At 53.0% G+C, this 19584-nt stretch overlaps 4 protein-coding genes across 4 annotated transcripts; 1 reads left to right on the forward strand and 3 right to left on the reverse strand.

Moving 5' to 3' along the window:
- Positions 1 to 383: 383 nt before the first annotated feature.
- Positions 384 to 2964, forward strand: BBA_02404 (Putative Zn(II)2Cys6 transcription factor; the record flags this gene model as incomplete). The annotated part of the gene is made up of 6 exons (XM_008597501.1): positions 384 to 523; positions 793 to 1386; positions 1479 to 1661; positions 1725 to 2020; positions 2088 to 2888; positions 2945 to 2964. 6 exons carry the CDS (start codon positions 384 to 386, stop codon positions 2962 to 2964), a joined length of 2034 nt encoding a protein of 677 aa, XP_008595723.1.
- Positions 2965 to 4624: 1660 nt separating this feature from the next.
- BBA_02405 (RNA recognition domain-containing protein) lies at positions 4625 to 7786 on the reverse strand (the record flags this gene model as incomplete). Its single annotated transcript, XM_008597502.1, has 4 exons — positions 4625 to 6594; positions 6646 to 7237; positions 7497 to 7642; positions 7693 to 7786. The coding sequence occupies 4 exons, from the start codon at positions 7784 to 7786 to the stop codon at positions 4625 to 4627; spliced, it is 2802 nt and encodes a 933-aa protein (XP_008595724.1).
- A 4961-nt stretch (positions 7787 to 12747) lies between these two features.
- BBA_02406 (Ras small GTPase, Ras type) lies at positions 12748 to 13828 on the reverse strand (the record flags this gene model as incomplete). Its single annotated transcript, XM_008597503.1, has 9 exons — positions 12748 to 12760; positions 12807 to 12969; positions 13017 to 13274; positions 13323 to 13351; positions 13408 to 13430; positions 13479 to 13558; positions 13614 to 13640; positions 13705 to 13739; positions 13803 to 13828. The coding sequence occupies 9 exons, from the start codon at positions 13826 to 13828 to the stop codon at positions 12748 to 12750; spliced, it is 654 nt and encodes a 217-aa protein (XP_008595725.1).
- Positions 13829 to 18761: 4933 nt separating this feature from the next.
- BBA_02407 (uncharacterized protein) lies at positions 18762 to 19328 on the reverse strand (the record flags this gene model as incomplete). Its single annotated transcript, XM_008597504.1, has 2 exons — positions 18762 to 18881; positions 18948 to 19328. The coding sequence occupies 2 exons, from the start codon at positions 19326 to 19328 to the stop codon at positions 18762 to 18764; spliced, it is 501 nt and encodes a 166-aa protein (XP_008595726.1).
- Positions 19329 to 19584: the final 256 nt, after the last annotated feature.

Here is a 19584-nt window from a genome sequence, read left to right on the forward strand (position 1 = left end):
AAAAAAAATGAAAGAGAGACGGTAGAAAAAGGAATCACAGAATCAGAAACTTCATACAGCAAGCCATCCCGTATCTAAAAGCCGACCCATTTCCGATCCAGCGGCGACGTTTTTTTTTTTAAACTTCTCACAACATCCGAAGCACTCCGGAACTTGCAGCCGACCCTCTTTTTTTTTCGATAACTCGGCTCCTGCATCGAACTTTCCTTTCATCCATCCATCCCTCCCCTCCATTCATCCCACTACCTGTAATATCAAGCCCCCTTGTAAGACACCTACCTAAACGGCCTGATTTTTACCGTCAAATACCATCTATTGCTTTTTTGGCTGTCACATCCCGTTCTTCTTCTCACCCCCCCCGGCCTTCCCCGCCTCGCGCATCCATGTCCTGCCCCGTATCGGCTAAAGACACCGCCACCACCGCCGGCGCGGCGGGCCGGAAGCGCACCCCCACGGCCTGCGAAGCCTGTCGCGTAGACAAGATTCGCTGCCTTCCGAGCGACGAACCCGGCGTCTGTCAAAAGTAAGCCTTATTTCCCCCTCCAACAAGTCTTAATTACTACCCCTTTTGTTTTCCACCTGTTGCTTTCCCCCCATTCAAAACTAACCGCATGACTTTTTCTTCTTAGATGCCTCATCTCCAAAAAAGAATGCGTCTCCCGGACAGGACCCCGGCGTCGACGCCCCAACCGCTCCATGCTGTCCGTATAATCTCTCCCTTCTTCTTAACCCCCCGTGTACAGGAAACACAAAAAAGAAACTTGTAGCGCTGACTTGAACAAAAAAAAATAGAGCTCCCGGCAATCATCTCCCGCCGCCGCCCAAGCCCAGCGGCACATTCACCATCGACATTCCCCTCTCTCAGCCCTTTGAAACCGCCTCTGCCGCCGCCGCCGCCACCTCCTCGGCCGAATCTCTGCGCCACTCGCATTCAAACTACCTCGACAACTTCTTTCCCGCTTCTGCCAACATTCCATCCCTCCTCCCCTGGTCCGCCGGCAGCCTCTCCGAATCCTCCTGCTCGGCCTCCAGCCCATCCGCCGCCTCCTCCACCACCACCAACACCAACAACACGACCAACACGACCGCCTCCAACACGCGCCCGCGCTTCAACCTCGCCTCTGCCGCCTCGCTGCTCGAATTTTTCCGCGGCATGCTGACGTACTGCCCAGTCATCCTCCTACCCGCCGACGTCACCGTGCGAGACCTCGCCCGCACGCGGCCCTTTGTGCTGCTCGCCATCCTTGCCGCGGCCGCCGGTGCGCGGTCGCTCCAGGGTCACAGCCTCTACGACGACGAGTTTCGGAGAGTCTTTGCCCTGAAGCTCGTGGCCGGCGGCGAGCGCAGCGTCGAGCTGCTGCAGGGCATCTTGATCTACTGTCTCTGGTGCGTTGTTACCTTTGTCCAAGAAGGAAGGGCCGGCCGGGTCCGTGGTGAATCGGGGTGAGGTGAGCCCAAGCTAACTCGTCGAGCCGCAGGTACCCTTTCCATCTCCGGCCGCGCGTGAAGCAAGTCTTTCAGTACACGCGCATGGCCGCCGACCTCGTCCACGATCTTGAGCTCGACGTCAGCTCTGGCCACTTTCCCTCCTCTTCTCCCATGACGCCTGAGCGACTCGACTCGATCCGTGCCTACGTTGCGCAGCACTACCTCTCTTCCTCGTGCGCGACCCCCCCGGCCCCATCTCATACTGCATCTCCCTGTCATGCTCACCATCGACGCAGCTTCTCAGTCACCTGGCAAGCCCACCGCAACCGGAGGGGCCCCGTGCCCTTTACCGCCTGGACCGAGCACTGCTGTGAGCTTCTCATCCAGCACGCCGAGTGCCCGGGCGACGCCGTACTCGCCTGGCTCGCGCGTCTCGGGTGCACCGTCCGGGATGCTTGGGGCGCTGTCCGTGACGCCGCCGGCGGGTCCGATCATAACAGCAGCAGCAACAGTAGCGCACTCTTGTTTCGCGGTCTAGAGGCGCAGTTTCGGGAGCAGCAGGCCAGTCTGCCACCCGCCGTCTCCAACGCCTGTACCAACCCCTCCCCCCCTTCCTCTTCTCGGCACTACTACAACACTACTAATCAAAGAGAAACCAGTACCTATTCGGCTCCAACTCCTCTTTACCGAATTCTTTCTCCTCGGGGGTTCCATCCTCGGTATGCCCACCGCCATCCCTCCACAGCCAATAACATCCTGCTCAACCAACCCTTTCCAACTTTCCTCTGTCCGCCTCACCGCCTGCGTCGGCTACGTCGCTCAGTTCCTCGCCCTGATCCGCAGCCTCCCCTCCACGGAGCTCGCCTGCTTCTCCAACGGCGACTGGGGCCATTTGGTGCTCGCCGTCGTCGTCTCCATGCGCGTCTCGTTTCCGCTGCCGCACGACCCGACGGCGCGCTGCGAATGCGGCTGCTGCCCTGGTCCGGGACTGGACAGCGCCTGGGTCAGAGATCAGCTGAAATTTGCCGAATTTTTGAATTTCATGACCAAAGAGGCGCCGACGGATTTGGCGACGGCGGCCAAGAGAGCAGACATTGTGTCGGCGAGTAAAGTCGTGCTGGCGGTTGTCAAGGAAAAGTACGAGAGGCGCCTTGAATTACTGCAGCAGAAGCAACGACAACAGGAACAGCAGCAACAGCCACATCAGCAACAGGAACAACAACAACAGCAGCAGCAACAGGTGCTGCTGCCGCGTTCGAGATGTCCAATGGTGGACGGCTCGCTGGAAGCATATTTTCCGTTCTGGGATGGGAGCTCCCAGCAGTCGGTGAGCGCGCCGCCGCTCTCATCTGTCGACGACATGGTCCAGGACACCGACGCCTTCATCGACGGCATGGCCCATGGCACCGACGAATCATGGGATACGTGGGCTGAAGAAATGCTCGACTGGGTCGATGCAAGTAAATTCATGCAATGATACACAACCCCCCTCCGCTACAGTCATCTAACACATCAGCTTCATTTGAACCAGAGTAAACGCACACTTGTATCTTGTACTAGCTAGGAGACAGACAAAGTAATAAGACACGAAAAAGAAATGAGAAAAAGAGCCCCCCCCCACCGAAAGAAATCATTGCAACCACCCAGAGATCCCGAGTCCATGCCCCAATCTCCAATACAAAAAAATCGCTCCAAAAAAAACACTGTTCCTTAAACCAATCTGCGCTAGGCTGTTCATGCCAATTGTCAAAGGAGGAAAATTCACGAGCTTCCGTTAAAGGTCAAGTACCACATCAGAAATGAATCAACAAGTAAAACAAAAACAAAACAGACAGACAGACAGACATACGACTTTGCAGACGACTCACTCGGTGCGCTCAAGAGTCCTCGCCCAGATGCAAGGGTGATCTCGAGATATGCGGAGATGAGGGGGAATCAGAAATTTGAAAAGAACAACAAAAAGCAAACAGGGCACATAAAACAGAAGTCAAAGGAAAGAAAAAAGGCAATTATAATAGACGACGATAATCAAGAAAGAATCAAAAAGAAGAAAAAGTGACAAGGATCAACAACAGAGCCACCCAGAATACAAAAGTTGGATCTCCAGAGATCGCAAATGCCTTCAATGAAAAAAGAGCGGGAAATAAAAAAGAGGAGAAACAAACCAAGAGACTTGGCAACGCCGTGCCTGCTTCACTGCCCAAAAAAGAAAAAAGTCCCCGAGAACCTTGTAATGCTTTGAACATGAAAAAGACTGTCCCTCAAACACCGATTTTCAATGTGAAAACCCATCAACAAGAAAAAAAAAAAGCAACGGCCAAAGGCGTCTTGTTTTCTTCAAGGGACAACACGATTGCGCATGCTAGAACCCCTGCCAATGCTCCGTAATCCGCATTGTCCTTTTTTGTATAACCTGAATCCGAACGACGCCATCAGAACCCCAGCTGAACGGAAACCGAATTTTGTTCTGCTCAAGTATCAAAAGAAAAAATAACAAGAAAAACAAAACATCATCCTCTTCTTCTCCGTCTTCTCATCTAGTCGTGCAACGACAAGAACCCCCAGAAAAGTTTTGCCAAGGGTTCGCGAAACCGGCCGCAGAATTAGAAGAGTAGTAATTAAGGCTGCGCAAAATCGCCCGAGTCATGCGTCACAGACTCCAATCCTTTCGTTTAGATGGCCATTCATCTTTGTATGCAAGTATACCGAGGCTCGAGTCCCCGAATTGGTACGAAAAATAAGCCATATGCGCCTGTATCATGTTGAACCGTCCTATACTCCTGGTTGTGCCCATCGCCTTGTGCGGGTAGGACGCCTTTCGAGAGGCGAGGCTCGTTCGTGGCGCTGATGCCGGTATCCGTATAATAAAGTTTGAAATCAAGAGATGCTCCAAAATCATGCGTCGAGTTTTTTTTTCTTTTTTTTTAATAGCTGGACCGACAGTCCAACTTTGGTCATTTGTTCGTGTCTTGCAAGATGCCGACATGCGTTAAGCATTCAGTACATGCTGCTCAGCTGCTGAATTCGAAAAGCAATGAATCAAGTAGTTGGATATCATTCTCATGCTGGTCGCAAAGTGCCGTGGTATAAGTGGACCAGTGGTATGCCAATGCGACAAAAAGTATCTGTGTAAATGCTCAACTGAAGACTGCACATGCCATCATGTGAGTATAATTTGTGCGCCGCATGGTCAGGTCTAACGGCCCATCATATGGTGAGGCATAAAGTTATTTGAATGAGAGTGTCCATTGGAACCACCAGCAACAGCACCACTAGAGTAGGAGGGTGTGTTCCATGGGTTGTTACTGGCTGTAGGGAAGCCGGAGAAGACATATTGCTGTCTCTGGTTGCTGCTCCCGCCGACGCTGTTGGTGCTAAAGTGGGATCGTCCACTACCTAGACCAGGAGGTGCGGACAGACCGGGAGGCGGACCGCTGGCGCTATAGCCATTGGCCGGCCCGCTGCTCATGCCGTTGGCATTGGGCATCTGCATAGACGCCGGCTGGGTCGGGACCTGGCCGGAGCGGACTCCGAGTGGATTCTTGGAGAAGCTCAAACGAATGCCACCCTTAGTGCTATTGTGCAGAGGCGTGCCGTAGAGGTCGTGGAGAGCCTTGGTCGCAAAGGTGATGTCTTCAAACTCGACAAAGCACATGGGGCCATTCTGCTTGGTGCGGAAACATAGACGTTTGTAGCCGCGCTGCTTGCAAAACACAGCCTTGAGCTCCTCCTCGGACGTGTCGATGGGTAAATTACCGACATAAAGTGTGTTACACGGCGGGTTCTGGTCGGCCGGATTCACGGGAGGAAAGTTGTGATGCGGAAAGTGCGGGCCAGGAGTAGAATGAAAATTCATGCTGGGCCCATTACTAGCAGGCGCGTTGCCGACGGGAGAAAGTGAGTTCATATGGTGCGGCCCCAGTGAGGAAGGACCTGGGGGAGCGCTGGTCTTTAGACTGAGGCTGGCCATGTGACTGACTGGAACCTGGGGTGCGGTGGCGCGCCGGCCGAATGAGTTGCCGTGGGCGCTGTTATTCTGAGCATACGCAACAGGATCCTTCAAGAGGTTGCTGGTATCATCGTCATCGTTGTAGTCGCCAGTAATGAGAGACTTGCTCGAAACGTGGCTCCGATCAGAGACGTTGAGGTGATGTCCGATTGGTGACTGTGGGTAGAAGATGGCTTGATAATTTTCGCCAGGAACAAACTCTCGTCCAGGGAACATGCTAGTAGGAGAAATCCTGTCGAGGGTGTGGAAAGGATTTGCAAACTGGGGCTGCTGGCGGGCAGAGGGACCACCAGGCGCAGCCGAGGTGGGAATCTGGCCGTTTGTTCCATTCTGAGGCCCGTCGTTGTGGCGGCGGCCGCTGGTGACGCTGGGGCTGAGGATCTCAACGATCATTTCGGCATCGTTGGAAATGTTGGAGCGGCCATCGAGCATGTTCTTGGCTTCAATGGCGCCATTCATAGTCTTAAAGCGGAGGAGGGCGGAGCGAAAGCCCTCGTCTTCCGATTTTTCGGCAGACAGCAGCTCGATATCGGTGAGCTCTTGCGACCAGACCAACATGAGTCGAATGGTTTCTTCCGAGGAGCTGAGAGGGAGGCGACGAAGTAGGACGCGGATCACGGACGGCGCGGGGGAGTTTGAGAAGGGAGTGCCGACGGGGTTGGTGACGCCGCGGTCGGCGGATTTTCCTTTACCATTCATGATGAAGGGGCGCGATATTTGGCCCGAGTTGGCGGGCCGGAAAGCGTGTGATGAGTTGGGATAGGCGGTAGCGGCCATAGAGTCGGTATCTGCGCCTGAAGATGGCAAAAAGGGAGTCGAACGGTTTGACTGCAAGGGTTTTGCGGACGCGCTAGTGGAGCCAACTGGAGGTTGAGTTGGCGATAATTTGCGGCCAGTGTTCATCGCCCGGAGATCAAGTACATGCGCTCGGACAGAAAAAGGGTGCCCAAGTAGTAGGGATGCTGCTGCAGGACAGAGGCACGACGATATGCAGTCGTAAATCGAGAGGGCAGTTGCGCTGACGCGGGTTCGTCGCTCGGGTACAGGGGTACTGTCGCAAATGGCGCTGGAAAAGTCACGACGAGGCGGTGACGTCGCAGACGGTGTCGCTTGGGTAGCGCAATAAAAGAACGAGTTTGTTGAGCGGCGCAAAATGACTATATAATAGAACTAGTGACGCGACAGTTGTTGCGCAGATGAGGCCTGACGAGTATGCACTTGCGACGAGCAAACGGGATCGTGAAGATAAGATGGGTCGCGGGGGCGTTTGTGTGGCGCGCGGAGTTGATGGCAGACGTAGGTTGACCTGAAAATATTGCTGATCGCGCCGGAGTCTGGTAGCAATATTTGAAAATATCGAGGCGGCGAGGAAATCGCGTCTGGAGCGGTGGCGTACGTTGTCGCGAGTTGCGTGAAAGGATGCACGGTCGGCGAAGGGACACAGCGCGATGAGCAGGCAACGGCGCAGGGGGGTGAAAATTGCTCTGGAGATGGCGAAAAGAATGCAGAGAGGGGGATGGCAGATGCGGAAGTTATGTGAATGAGGAAAAACAAGAACACGTTAGTCGGCGACGGGGTGGCCAAAATGATTGTTTGGGGATGCAGAAGGTAGAGAGGATGAATGGCGGCAAGATGGCTGAGATGGCAGGAGCAAAAGAGTCGCGCCACAGGAAAGCCAGCAGGGCGACGAGCATAGGCGGCGGCGACGGCGGCGTCGGACAGCGGGTACTTGAAGTCTGGTGGCTCCATGCAAGCAGCACCGGGTACTCGTGTCTTGCGTCTGTCTGGTCTTGGGTCCTTCTTGGGGTGGGTGGGCGCAGTCCGGTCCGAGTAACCACATTAGAGGATTAGAGGATGCCACCACCAAGGACCGTCTGTTCGCAAAAATAGGTACCAGCTTGACAGCCACTGACCCTTCCTTTCTCTTCACTTCCTATCTTCTCGCAAGTGGCTCCATGACTCCAAAGGCGGCGGGCAGGCGGCCTGTCCTCGTCCCTCCCACCCCGTCCTCCTCCGCGGTCCCGGTACCAGATTCTGGGCACATGCGCTACCACCACACCACACCTTCTCGTTGTTGCTCCATCTTTTCTGTCTTCCCTCGTCGCTTCTCAGCTCTCTCACTCGCTCGCGCACAACAGCCGATGGATCCCATTCGAAGCTTATCCTGGTCGGGACTGGAGCCTGCTCGCAGCGGCAGGGCGTGTCCTAGTTGTCAAACAACCAAAGTGCGTCCACACATCTTCCATCTCCCACACCACTCGCTAGTCCAGGGGCGTCGGGTCCGTACTTAACATTAGTAGATGACCCATGGCCCTCGCTTTTGATTTTCGTCCATTGCGATTCCCACATGGCTGTCGCTTGCGGCCCTCGATCGCTCGCCCATCGCCATACGAGACCCTCTCTCCTCACTAAATAAGCGCGACAACAAAGCTTCTTGGTGGCTGGTCTTTTTTTTCTCTTTCTTTTAGATCTGATGAAAAAGCTTGTGCTGTGACCTAGGGCAAGGCGAAGGCGCGCCCCGACAAGAGAGCCAATATACTCCGTGATTTTCCTCGCTTCCCGCCTTGTGTCACCAATTATAGGCGATACTGCCTCGGTCTGCAGCTAAAATGATCCGCCTTGCAGAGCTGTAGCACTTGACATCGAGCCAATCACGCCTTGATAATACTGTGTGACTTCCTCTCTCGTCGGACTATTAGCTAGGCGCGTATGCTCATTGTTGTCTTGTCAATGTCCATCCAGGTGCTATTCATCAGTCGTCTTTGCCAACACGGATCCAACACTGCGTTAGTAGCAAGGGTTAGAGTTTAGCCATAGAATCAAATATCCCTGATCTCACGTCCCTCTCCTCTTGATATACAGCCACCAGCTGGTCCAAAAAATCGCAAAATTGAAGCATTATATCATACCAAAATCAACCACTGCCCACTGCGCAAACTGCTTCACCGAGCCTGTCTTTGGACTTGGTTAATCACATTGCAATTCGAGGGTGTACATCTATTGACAGGGCGTCTTGAAAGCGGCCGAAACAGGCTAGCAACAGAGGGTGTACGCATCAAGACCATGCTTTTTCTAATCCGGCCAATCGGAGGCTGAGCGCATTGGGTGGTCCAAAAGTCAAAGTCGAGGGGGCAGTGAACAACTTGACAGCGTACTTCGTAGGGCCAAATGCTAAAATTGCGGCAGACCTTGTGACGCTCGCGGCCCGCTATTTTCTCTCAGGCTTGCGTTTTCAAATGGCGTTTCTTCTTTCGAGGCCATCCATACCATTGCCGACGTGTTTTCGCGGCGTGCTCACGTTGTTGCGCGTCTGTCCCGTAGAGTCGTGTCAGCATCTGGTGTTGTGGTACGGAGTAGTATCGTCAAGTGCCAATCTTTTAAACAATCTCTTCTCCCTTTTCTTTGTCAGTGGGGTGCTTTTGTTTATCGTCTTCTTCTTCTCTCCCTTATCTGGCACTTTTCCCAAGTTGCCCTTGCTTCCACCAGCATTTCCAGAGGGTTTGTACTCCCTTTGGCCCTGTGTTGACCCCTCCGGTTTGTCTTTCCCTTGACAGATAAATCGTGCCGCGCCATGCCCCAAAATATCGCGCTTTGTTGGTTACCCAGCAGGGCCAGATGGGCAAGAATGGAGGAAACCTTAGCGTCATGGCTTGTGGGGGATCGATCCGCTAACGCAACCAGCGCACTGCAGCCGGCAGGCGTGCGCGAGGTGTGGCATGGCGGCGCATGTATCGCAGGTAACGAGGTTGTGGTGGTGCCCTTCACTGCTGCAAACAGCCCACCGCGGGGTTCATGGCAGGCTCTCGCCTGCATCCGCGCAACGGCGCTCCAATACGAATTATGATCTGCACCAGGTCAGCAACTGGTGTTACTTCGTAGGATCATTGTCGCCATTCGCTGTCGGCTTGATAAGAAAGGGTGCACTGAACGCTGATATTTGCGCCAGCCGCACTGCCGTCTAGAGTGACTGTCTTCGCCCATATTCAAATAGCCTTGGACATACAGCATGTCGGTTCTCGTTTTCAACTACCTGCTTCCTGAGACGCCGCCGTAGTGTAGTAGTTTGCCAATGAGATTGCCCCAACCGACGTTGGGGCTCATGACCTGTCGCCTACCGTCTGATGCTATTCCGCCTCTGCGTCACCACAAATCGAAGTTTCACGGCAATTTCCGATTCGACCCTACTCCGCGACTTGTTGCCTGTGCATACTTCGCCGACTCATGGTCGGTTTCTTGTCGCACGCTCACGGTCGTATGCTTGTAGTAGTATGCCATACCGCCCTGCGTCTCGTCCATCTTCGCGTTGGCGCCTGTACTCTTCTCGTAGCATTCAATCATTGGGCCGTGGATTCATTGTTAGCATGTGCAATCCTGAGTCATCTCTCATCCGTATTCTGTTCTGCGTCTTACAACCCCCCTTGTGAAAACCCAGCCGCATGGTTCCGAGCACGCAACGACATGCATTGAAAAAGCCTCCCCAAGGCCCACCACCATGCCGGCAGTTTTTTTTCCCCTGAAACGGCACCAAATTATCACCTCTCCCCTGCACACACTTGCAGGTGGACGATTTGACAACGCCTGACTTGGCATGGGATGCAGGATGATGCTGACACGGAGGGCCATTTCGAGGCGGAGAAGGATGGACCAAGCGGGTTCTCTGAACTCTTCCGCCGCCCGCGCTACCCGTTTGTGATGGCCCCTCTTTGTTGACGCAGATTGGCGAGACTGTTTATCTTGGGACAGTGAATCGCTGCTGTCTTGAATTTGGAATGCTTGCTAGTTTGTGGAGGGGAACCAGGCAACCAGGCCAGGACGGGTTGGCTCAAGGTGGTTGTCCTGTGCTGTGGCTTCTCGGCACTCGTCCACACCAAACAGCGAAACCTCTGCCAGCTGGCAGGACGCATCCCACCATGACGTGCTTCCATCGCTGTGCATAATGCTCTCGCTTCGAAGCGCGACATGGACCTTTTATCTATATACAGAACACAGTTCACTACAATCAGTCAAAGAGGTTCAACTGCCTCGCTTGTCGAAACCATTTCCATTTCTCAAAGAGCGCCGCGACGCCGAGTCACAACGCCCTCCCCTGCCTGGTTAATACCAGTTCATCCGCGCTCTTCAAATCTACGACTATAACCTTCTTGCCATCCGCTAGACGAAAGTTGACCAGATTTCAAGGCATCGTATCCGATGCCCAAACTCAACATCGGGCGGTAGGCTGTTCGAGTGCTGGCCTCGGAAACTTTTCCGTGCCTAGTAAAGACGGATTATGATACAACTCAACGCCCGGTGCGGCTGAGCAGGAACGCTCGCGTATCATTGCCATCGTGGCAACGCGACTCACCCAGCAGAGGAGCAGTGTCTGCTTTGGGGCGTCTCGAACCGGCCGCACATGAACTGCTCAAAAGTGAAAATGGGCGGCAGGTACCAAGAGAAGCATAAATGCCATGACCTGAAGTCTCCTCCATGAACAGATGGTTGTGATCAGCGGGCGCATACATTGAGCTGGCAGACTGCGATGCAGGTACGCGCTCAGGACATTTGAATACCTTTGTCCGACTACTTCTGAGGAAGACGATAGCCCTTAGTCGTTCTGTGTAAGTTGTCAAGCTATCATTTTCGGTAAACGTACTTGGTGCGATACACAACTTGTCCGCCTTCCCCTTGCTACGGAGACAGACACATGCCACGGATTCTGGGTTTGTGTCGCGTTTTCTTGCAGGCGACACCTTCACCCAGAAGCAACTTTCAGGATCTCTGCGCCACTGAAATCAAGTATGGACTGATTAGTACTGCCCTGGCGGCGGACCGAAACTTGTTTGCGCCGCAGCAGGTCTTATGCTGTGTCATCACAGACAAGGCAACGGCCTGAATTTCCGACTCGTCATAAAGTGATTAGGACATGGAGCGAAAATAAATTGACGGGGGAAGAACTTTTAGGGGGGATGACACATTTGGAGTTTTCAATATCTGGTTTGGAAGCGAGAGGTCGATAGATCCGGATATATGAGGCCCGGTCTGAAGTCCCCTATCACATGTCCTCTCCCACGCGCCACTGATGTGTAGATAACTTCACTCGCCCATCGGTTATTTCAAGCACATCATAGTGGCTTCTTCTACAGCTCCGCCACCTTCCACGCCCACCACTACGGTCCGGCATGTACATCCGCGACACCCTCACCGTTTCTTTGCCCTCCTGCATGGCGTCAAATGACCCGGATCGCCCATGACTTGCAGCTCTTCCGAGTGACCCGTCCTGCGAGCGCTGCGCACCGAAAGGAACACCGCTGGGTCGCCCTATTTACCTTGCCAAGCGCAACCCCCCCGCCTCCCTTCCCTTGCCCAGCCTTTTCCTTCAGCTGTGCGTGCGCAGAGCCTCGCCGTTCTCCCCTTTTCCGCCGTTCCCCGACAGTCGCACAGCTTCTACCAAATCCTTGCAGGCTCATGCACGTCTCTCACGCACGTCTCCTCGTGGCTGGTCTGCCAATCTGCGCCTCGGGAGGCAAAGCTGACCGCCGATAGTCTCAGTTACAACATTGAAGACAGAGAAAATGATATAAATGCTATCGTAATTTCATAGTATGTTTGAGTATGTGTTTTTAAGAAGAACAGGTGCTCAAGCCATATATCTATTGCTTCTGGAAGCGAGTTTGACTCTCTGTGCCTGCGGTATGTTTTGCCCCTTCAGTGGATTGGTGGTTGCATGCCAGGCCGTTCGAAATTACTATGTGCCGCCGACGTCATGCAGATTCACTGCAGCCGAGAACGGTTCGGCTCACCGAGGCTGCATGCAGGTAAGCTGCTCCTGAAACGTGATCCACGAGTATGAGCAAACATGAGCTTTCCTAAAACAGGTGAATTAAAAGGGCGTGGCATTAAATACAGAACTCATGATACAAAAACGGGTGTCACGCCTTGGCCCGCTATACCTCTTGCTTTTCACCGAATCGACTGGACAAAAAGAAAGTGTCGATAACAAGGCCAGAACCTTGAGCAATGATGGGTATATAAAGATGGTCGAGCCCGTTCGAAAAACTGCAAGACGAAACGAAACCTCTCGGATATATTTGAACGCCTAAACGCCTCGCGTGTCCTTATACAAGCGTCCAGGTATCGCACTCCTTCGATATCCAGTAATATATGTGCTTACCGTGCTCATCCTCTCGTATCAACGTCGTACTAGACACCCCAAAACCGAGTAGCAGCGCTCGCTATTGCTCGATCAAGGCGAATTGCCATGGTTTTGATAGCTGCACTCAGAGAAAGAAACCCGCTCTTCGACTGATATGCCAAGTATATGCACTGCACAGTCAGACGACATCACTGTCGTTAATGTCAACGGAGAGGCACTTCTCATAGAATCACGCACCGCGGGTGACCATGTTCGCGGAAACGCAGCCTGCGGCGTCGTTTGTGCCCGCTTTTGGCAGAGTCATACTTGTAACCATCGTCTGCATCACCAGCGCCGAGATAGTCGTCATCCTTCCGCAGCATTTGTCGGGAGAGATCGATGAATACTTCATCAACATTGGCTGATCTGTATTAGTAGATATTCGTACGGAAATGTGCATTGACATACTGCGAGTTCTGGCGCTTGCTTCGTAGTATGGCGCACCCCATCGCTGTGATATCGAGAATCCCTTGGCGCGCGGAACAGCACGGCTGTCTTCCAAGTCCGCTTTGTTACCAACAATTACCATGGGAATATTCTCATCATCCTTGATGCGTATTATCTCCTCTCGCAAACCCGCAAGTTCGCTCAAAGACGACGGCGATGTGATGCTAAAGACCAGCAAGAACCCTTGACCCGTCTTCATATATAAGTCACGCATTGCGACTGTGGTCCGTTAGTTACGAATCGAACATCGAGATGAAGACTGCGTACCAAACTGCTCGGTTCCGGCAGTGTCAAGTCTAATCTAGGTCAGCTTACGAGCTTTAGAGCATTTCGATGACCGTAGCTCTCTCACATTTCCAAGACGACTTGACGGCCCTGTAGAAAGGTTAGCGCAGGAAGAAGAGATAGGAAATGTCGGCTTACGTCAACTTGTATTTGCGTGCGGTAGGAATCTTCGATTGTAGGGTCGTAGCTCTCAATCCATTCATTATGTACAAATTGGGCTATGGATGTGTTAGGCGGATGTTTCATCGTAGACGCTCTCTAGTAGTTTCATACCAGTCAAGCAGCTCTTTCCAACGCCGCCTGCGCATGGATGTTAGTCGAAATTACACCATAAAAAGGTGAAAGAGAGGCGGGTGGTACGAACCAGCTCCGAGAACCACAACATGGAGCTCTCGGCTACTAAAGGATCAGCCACGACTCCGATTGAACTGGATGATGAAGGGATTGAGCCCGCGCACATACTTTGTGGAGTAATTGAATCGCCCCATGGCAATTTGAGAGTTTGTTTGGACAATTTATGGGCGCAGTGATGGGTGATGGCAAAGCAAAGAAGAAGCGTGTTGACGATAGAGCCAAGAATGAGCGGCGACCGGCGGATGTGCGCAGATCGGGCAGCTGGTGGCGGCGACCGAAACTGAATATATGACGAGTGGACGTGATTGGCAGGGCGGAGACGGAACGGGATCCGGATCACAAAAAGGCGTCGGCCGAAAATGCGCAAAGTGCTCCAGAATCTGAATCAATCAGTATAGAGCAAAAGGATGTTCAGCTGCAGGAGCTGTCGTTGCTGAGGGGCGGTGTGAGAGGGGCAGATGTGGGTGTGGTATGGTGGTGCCGTGGTGGTGGTAGTCGTCGGTGGTTGTCGGCCGAGAGGATGCAAGTCTGTTAGCGGACTCGCTCGGGAGAGAGTGCCTCGCGGATCAGTCTCGAGGCAGAAAAGCCGCAGTTGCGAGCAGGGAGCTCGTCGACCTTGATCAAGGGCCAGGGTGGCGGAAATGTGAAAATGTCTTTTTCGTGCGTGGGTAAGGAAAACGTGCTTGAGGTGTGGCCAAAGCTGGCACCCAGGATTGTTGTAGTCAGCGCGCGACGCTAGAAAGGTGGGTTGGAAGAAGTTTTGACGTCCAGCCGTCTCTCGCTTGTATCTTTTGTCCCTTTCCTCGCTCTCAGGAGATATGTTGGCGTATCAGACCGAGGAGTTCGAAGTGTCGAGCGACACAGGAACCCACAACCAGGGGCCGTCTCCAATCGTGCTGTCCCGGTCTTGGGTTCGGAGCGGCGCGCAGCAACTAGCGAGAACAAACTAGCAAGTAATATCGGCCAGGTAGATGCAAGGAATAGCGAACCACTAGAATTGGGCTGGTAATGATTTTGAATGGTCGAGCCAGGTAGCTGGAGCTGAGCTGGAGCTGAGCTGGAGCTCTGGCAAGGAGCTTGCTCGAAGAAGCAGTAGCGGGGTGGGGTGAAAGGGGGGTGGCTTTGGAGCTGGAGGGGACCAAACGTGTCGTCGAATTTGCTGCAGCGGTATCAAGCCCTATTTGGTCTCTTCTGTGGCAGAAAAAGGAGCTTCTGTTGGTGGCACGCGTTTGGGAGTATGGCGTGAGATGCGTGGGTGGGCAGGACAACCGGCACGTATCAGACACTGCTCCTAGCTGTTAGGTGGCGTTGGGTGATGCAAATGGACTTTTGAAGCAAAGCGTACCCGATTTTCCGGTGTCTGAATGAAGAAGAAGAGGAAGGAAATAGGTCTTTTTCTGATGGAAAGCAGAACAAGAAATAGATGAAGTTAGGCGGATCGGAATGCAAAGAGGCGGCGAGAAAAGGCGTGGAGGAGCTGGTGGTGGTTGAATAACTGGAGCCGGGGATACAAGCTGGTGACCTGCGAGCAGAGGCGTTGCGGGTGTTAGCGCTAGTACTCGGCAGGTACAGAGCGAGGCGTTTGCACAGGGCAGCAGGCAAGCGGGCGGCGTTTGTCAGCTCATGGCAAGGAGAGAGGTGTCAAGGTAGGTATGCAGCGCGAGCAACAACCAAGCAAAGGGTTAATAAATAGTACAGCAACCAAAATAACAAGATGCCTCTAGCTGAGACGCGAGGCTTACTTTGACTGGAGATTTGGGTATAAGTGGTCAGGCGGGGCGTATTAATTTCAGAGGTGTATCAGTGGCAGGTTGAGCTGGGATATGGCCGGGCTTTATTTGATTCCAAAGCTTGCTGGTTGAAACAAGGTCGCAATGCTCCCTTTATTGTTTCGAGAGGTAGACGAATAACGTCATTTACAAAAGTAGTTGATGTGCCAGTTGCCCTGTTTGAAACGGGTGCCTGCTCCATCAAGTCATGTGAAGGGCCGTAACCGGCTTTGGCTGTGATACCTTTGCGAGGCTGAACGCTTCATCACCAACCAGTCCCTTACACAGCAGACGTGAGAGGGAAAGTCTGGTATTCACTTCCGGTGGCTGCCCGTCTCGTGTAAAAACAGGAAAGACAAAAACAAAAATAAAAAAGCCTTGATATGCAGGGCAGCAGAGTCGAGCAATTGGGTTGGCCGTCCAGCCCCATACGGCGTGAACCAGAAGTGGCCAAGCCCAGTCCCTACAAAGAAAAACGTGCTCATCAATGCATCATCAGGCCAGGAATATGAGCGATTAGAAAACCCTTGTAAACTTCTCTTCATACGAGTTTTTTTTTTAATTTTTTTTTTTAACCTTGTCCTGAATTTATGCTTTTGCTTCTCCTCAAATTCGACACTGTCCGTGCGTGTCCAATATCTATACTATAACCAGGCTGCTATAACGGTGCCCGAAACCCCCATATTACCCGTTAGGCTCGCATCCTCGTCTTTAGATTGAATGCGTAGCTGGACAGGGATTCACACGTTTCGTCTCCAGCTTTTTTTTTTCTTTGGCAGTTTTCTGTCCTGGGGATGTTAGTTATACGTGGGATGGCCACATGGGTTCAGGGTTTAGGGGTCGAGACGTGTAAACAAGTCGCCAGTAATCGGGCGTCGGTTTGCAACGCGCCTACACGGGGAGAATGGATGCTCCGGAAAACTGACTGAAAGTGACGTGGCGAGTCTGGTCATTCTCTGTGTCTATATAGCTCACCGTTGATGCTGGCTCTCGGAGGGGCGCCGGTTGGTTACTGCGTTTCCTTGGGAGCATTCTCCTCGGATGTCGCGATGGTTGCACCGAGTTCATCTTGCAGGAGAAAGGACCGGGAAAAAGACAAAAAGCTACCTCCGTCGGAGCCCCTGTCAGGTCCGGTTTTAGTGCGACCCCTGCCGTCCTGCTTCCGCCCCGTCTTCTCGCCTTTCCTTCCCGGCTTCCCATATTGCCTAATTTGCGTGTGCCGTTTTGGGTAGCAATCGAAGAGGATTCCTGCTGCCTGATTATCAAAGTCAGTCGGCCCGCCTCTAACAATTTGAATATAGGCCCCATGCCCGGCTACCGCTGCAACTGCACGTAACACCACCCGCCCCCGGCTTTTGTTTTCGCGATGAAATACAGGACCGCCTTCTGGTGCGTGCACACCCTGCTAAACCATCAGCAAATCGCTCAAAAAGTGAGAATCAGGAACGAGTTAGCTGGCGCAAGGCTCTGGCGTACCTTTATCAGCGGCGCAGCCTGCCCTGTCCCCATGTCTGACTTCTCACCATGGTCGTTCCTCTGTTGCCTGTTCCTCAAACAGTGTATACTTTCCAGGTCTACGCGCCAAGATCTACGCTCTTCATCTCCGCCCAGAATTTCCAATGAAAAGAGGCAAGCGGTTCGAGAAAGGGGCGCTGTGGTGCCCTTTCCTTAAAACAACTCCACCAGTCTCCAATAAACTCGTATTATTTACACATTGCTTGCTTGCCCATATGTACCTGCAGCTCCAGATCGAAGCGATTGTTCCGTGGGGCAGCCCGGCAGCGGCATCTTTGCCGAGCGTAAGGCACGATGGGGGATCCGGACACGCAATGGAACGTATCTCGACCCCAGCTTGCTGTTGCCAGGACACGTCCCTATGTCTTGCTGCTGCCTGCAACCATCGTGCCATTCTTCTCACCATAACATTCATGTCTCGTCTCATTTCAAATTAACAATGCACAATGACCGATTGCAAAATGCGCAGTTTGTCTATCCTAGGCCCCGCAGAGTTCCGGACACGATTTTTCCCCGTCTCTGCCGACCCAAACGGTCGGCGTTTTGCCGCAACCTTGATTGGTCCAGCGGAAGAAGGCGTTGAGGAAACAGGCAAGACCGTGACGTAGTAGCGCCACCATCGCGTCGTCCCGTTCAATCGAGCGCGACCCGGCCTTGGGACACAGACTGACTGCATGTACCACATCCCCCGCACCAAGCACCAATGGCCATGACTGAAAGTACTTGACGCGTCTGCGTTCGTTCTCGGCTGTAATTCTTCATGACTCGACTATGAAAGAAACAATGCCGGAGCATGGCCCCCGTTACACCCCGTTGACTAGTTGGCTAGCAGGCTGGCGGGCCTTCGCATCATACTCCACGTATTCAAATGCGTGACTCGTCTTTAACACCCTACCATCGAATACGTCACTGATCCGAAGGCGTATCAATCTGGTGCCGAGCCTAGACCACGAATTCTGGCACGAGCCATGCAAGTGCTTCGATGCCTCATCTTCAGATTGGCGGTAGGCGAGTACCGCTGCTTTGCGCTTGCGTCGTCGCTTCGCTTGGAAGTATAAGCTGTTAAGAGAATTGCGACGCAGTCTACTCCGTAGCTCATACCTACGGCAGAAGCCGCATCGGGGCACGCGGGGATATGTTCTACGCAGTGGGCGACCCACTGCGTGGAGATGAAGCGCATCGGTCTGCCTCTCGGAATCGGAGGACTCAATTCGAAAAGGTGGCTGGGGATCGGCACATTGTGTCTGGCGCCAAGTTCGTGCGTATCCGTCTTTATATATATCATATAGCTACGAATCATGTTGCGGATGGAGCAAGTATGGGGTGAGTAATAAGCGAGTAGGAACCGGTACAGGATTATTCCACAGGCACCGCCAGTGTGCTTGTCAGCATCCAACAGTTTGTTAGGTAGCGGGGAGTCGCTTTAACGGTTAACTGATCACAGAAGAGCAGAGATCAGAAACAAACACAGCTTTGTCTTAGAAAAACGGCACATTGCTGGATATCTTAAAGGAACGCTTGCAATGCTCTGCGCGTGGTACCACAAGACATTCGCTGTCGAGGTCTGTAATGCATAATACAGCCCTTTGAACCAACAAAGGATTCAATATAATGAAAATCAAAGCCATCATACTTCGTACTCCGTCCAAGGGGTCATACGATAAGGGTGAAGCCGCTAGTCACGACTCATTACCCACCAGGCAAAAGCAGCGAGGCCCCCAAAGAACGTCACACAAAATAGAATGACCTTGAAATATTTGTATCCTTCATTATACACGTGTTCCTAATCAGTATTGGTCCGGATGTGATCACACTCATTGTTTACACGCCTCAGCGCCGACGAGACACGGTCGGTGATGTGGCCGATGGCGTTACGACCCATCGTCGTCATGGGGATCGCCTCCTGCGGTGGCTGTCGGCGTCTCCACGGCCACAACTAGTTTGACGTCCGAGAATTGACATGTCGGACATCGTCCTCGCTAAGAAGGTATGCGGTGTCTTCTTCTGGCTGGTACGTCGGCGGTGGCGGAACGAGCCCGTCAAACTGCGAAGATACGTCGTCCAAAAGCCCGGAGGCGGATGCACCGTCGATGACTCCCGAAGTCTGCGCTGTCCGCTCACCGGCAGAGGGCAAATCGCCCATACGTGAAATACAGCATGAATACGGATTGGCTGAGTTCTGGATTTGGTGAGATGCCAGCCTTACCGAGGAGTCGGTAAACGATGAGTGACCCGCCACTGGCCTGTTATCCGAGTCGGTATAGGCGGCTGCATCCGGCAAGTCGTGTGACGGATGGCTATTCAGCTGGTCGCTCGTTACTTGGGAATCCAGCGAGTCGGCAAGATCCATGTTGGCTAAAGAATTGATGATATGCCAATTGGCTCAGAGGCGATTGGCATACAAGCCTAGAGTTAGTGAGCAAGTCGTGCAGTATCTCTCAAAGCGCGACCTGGCGAGCAAGTGGGTGATAGAGCTGGAAGCGATGGTGCAAAATATGAAATAAAAAGAAGCTTGTAACAGAGCAATGTCGAAAATATCAGTTGGCGATCATGGATATGCTATGCACCCGGCGTCATGACAATCTGGCGTGTGGAAGTAATGATAC

The sequence above is a fragment of the Beauveria bassiana genome (assembly GCF_000280675.1).
Source record: "Beauveria bassiana ARSEF 2860 unplaced genomic scaffold BBA_S00005, whole genome shotgun sequence".
NCBI lineage: Eukaryota > Fungi > Ascomycota > Sordariomycetes > Hypocreales > Cordycipitaceae > Beauveria > Beauveria bassiana.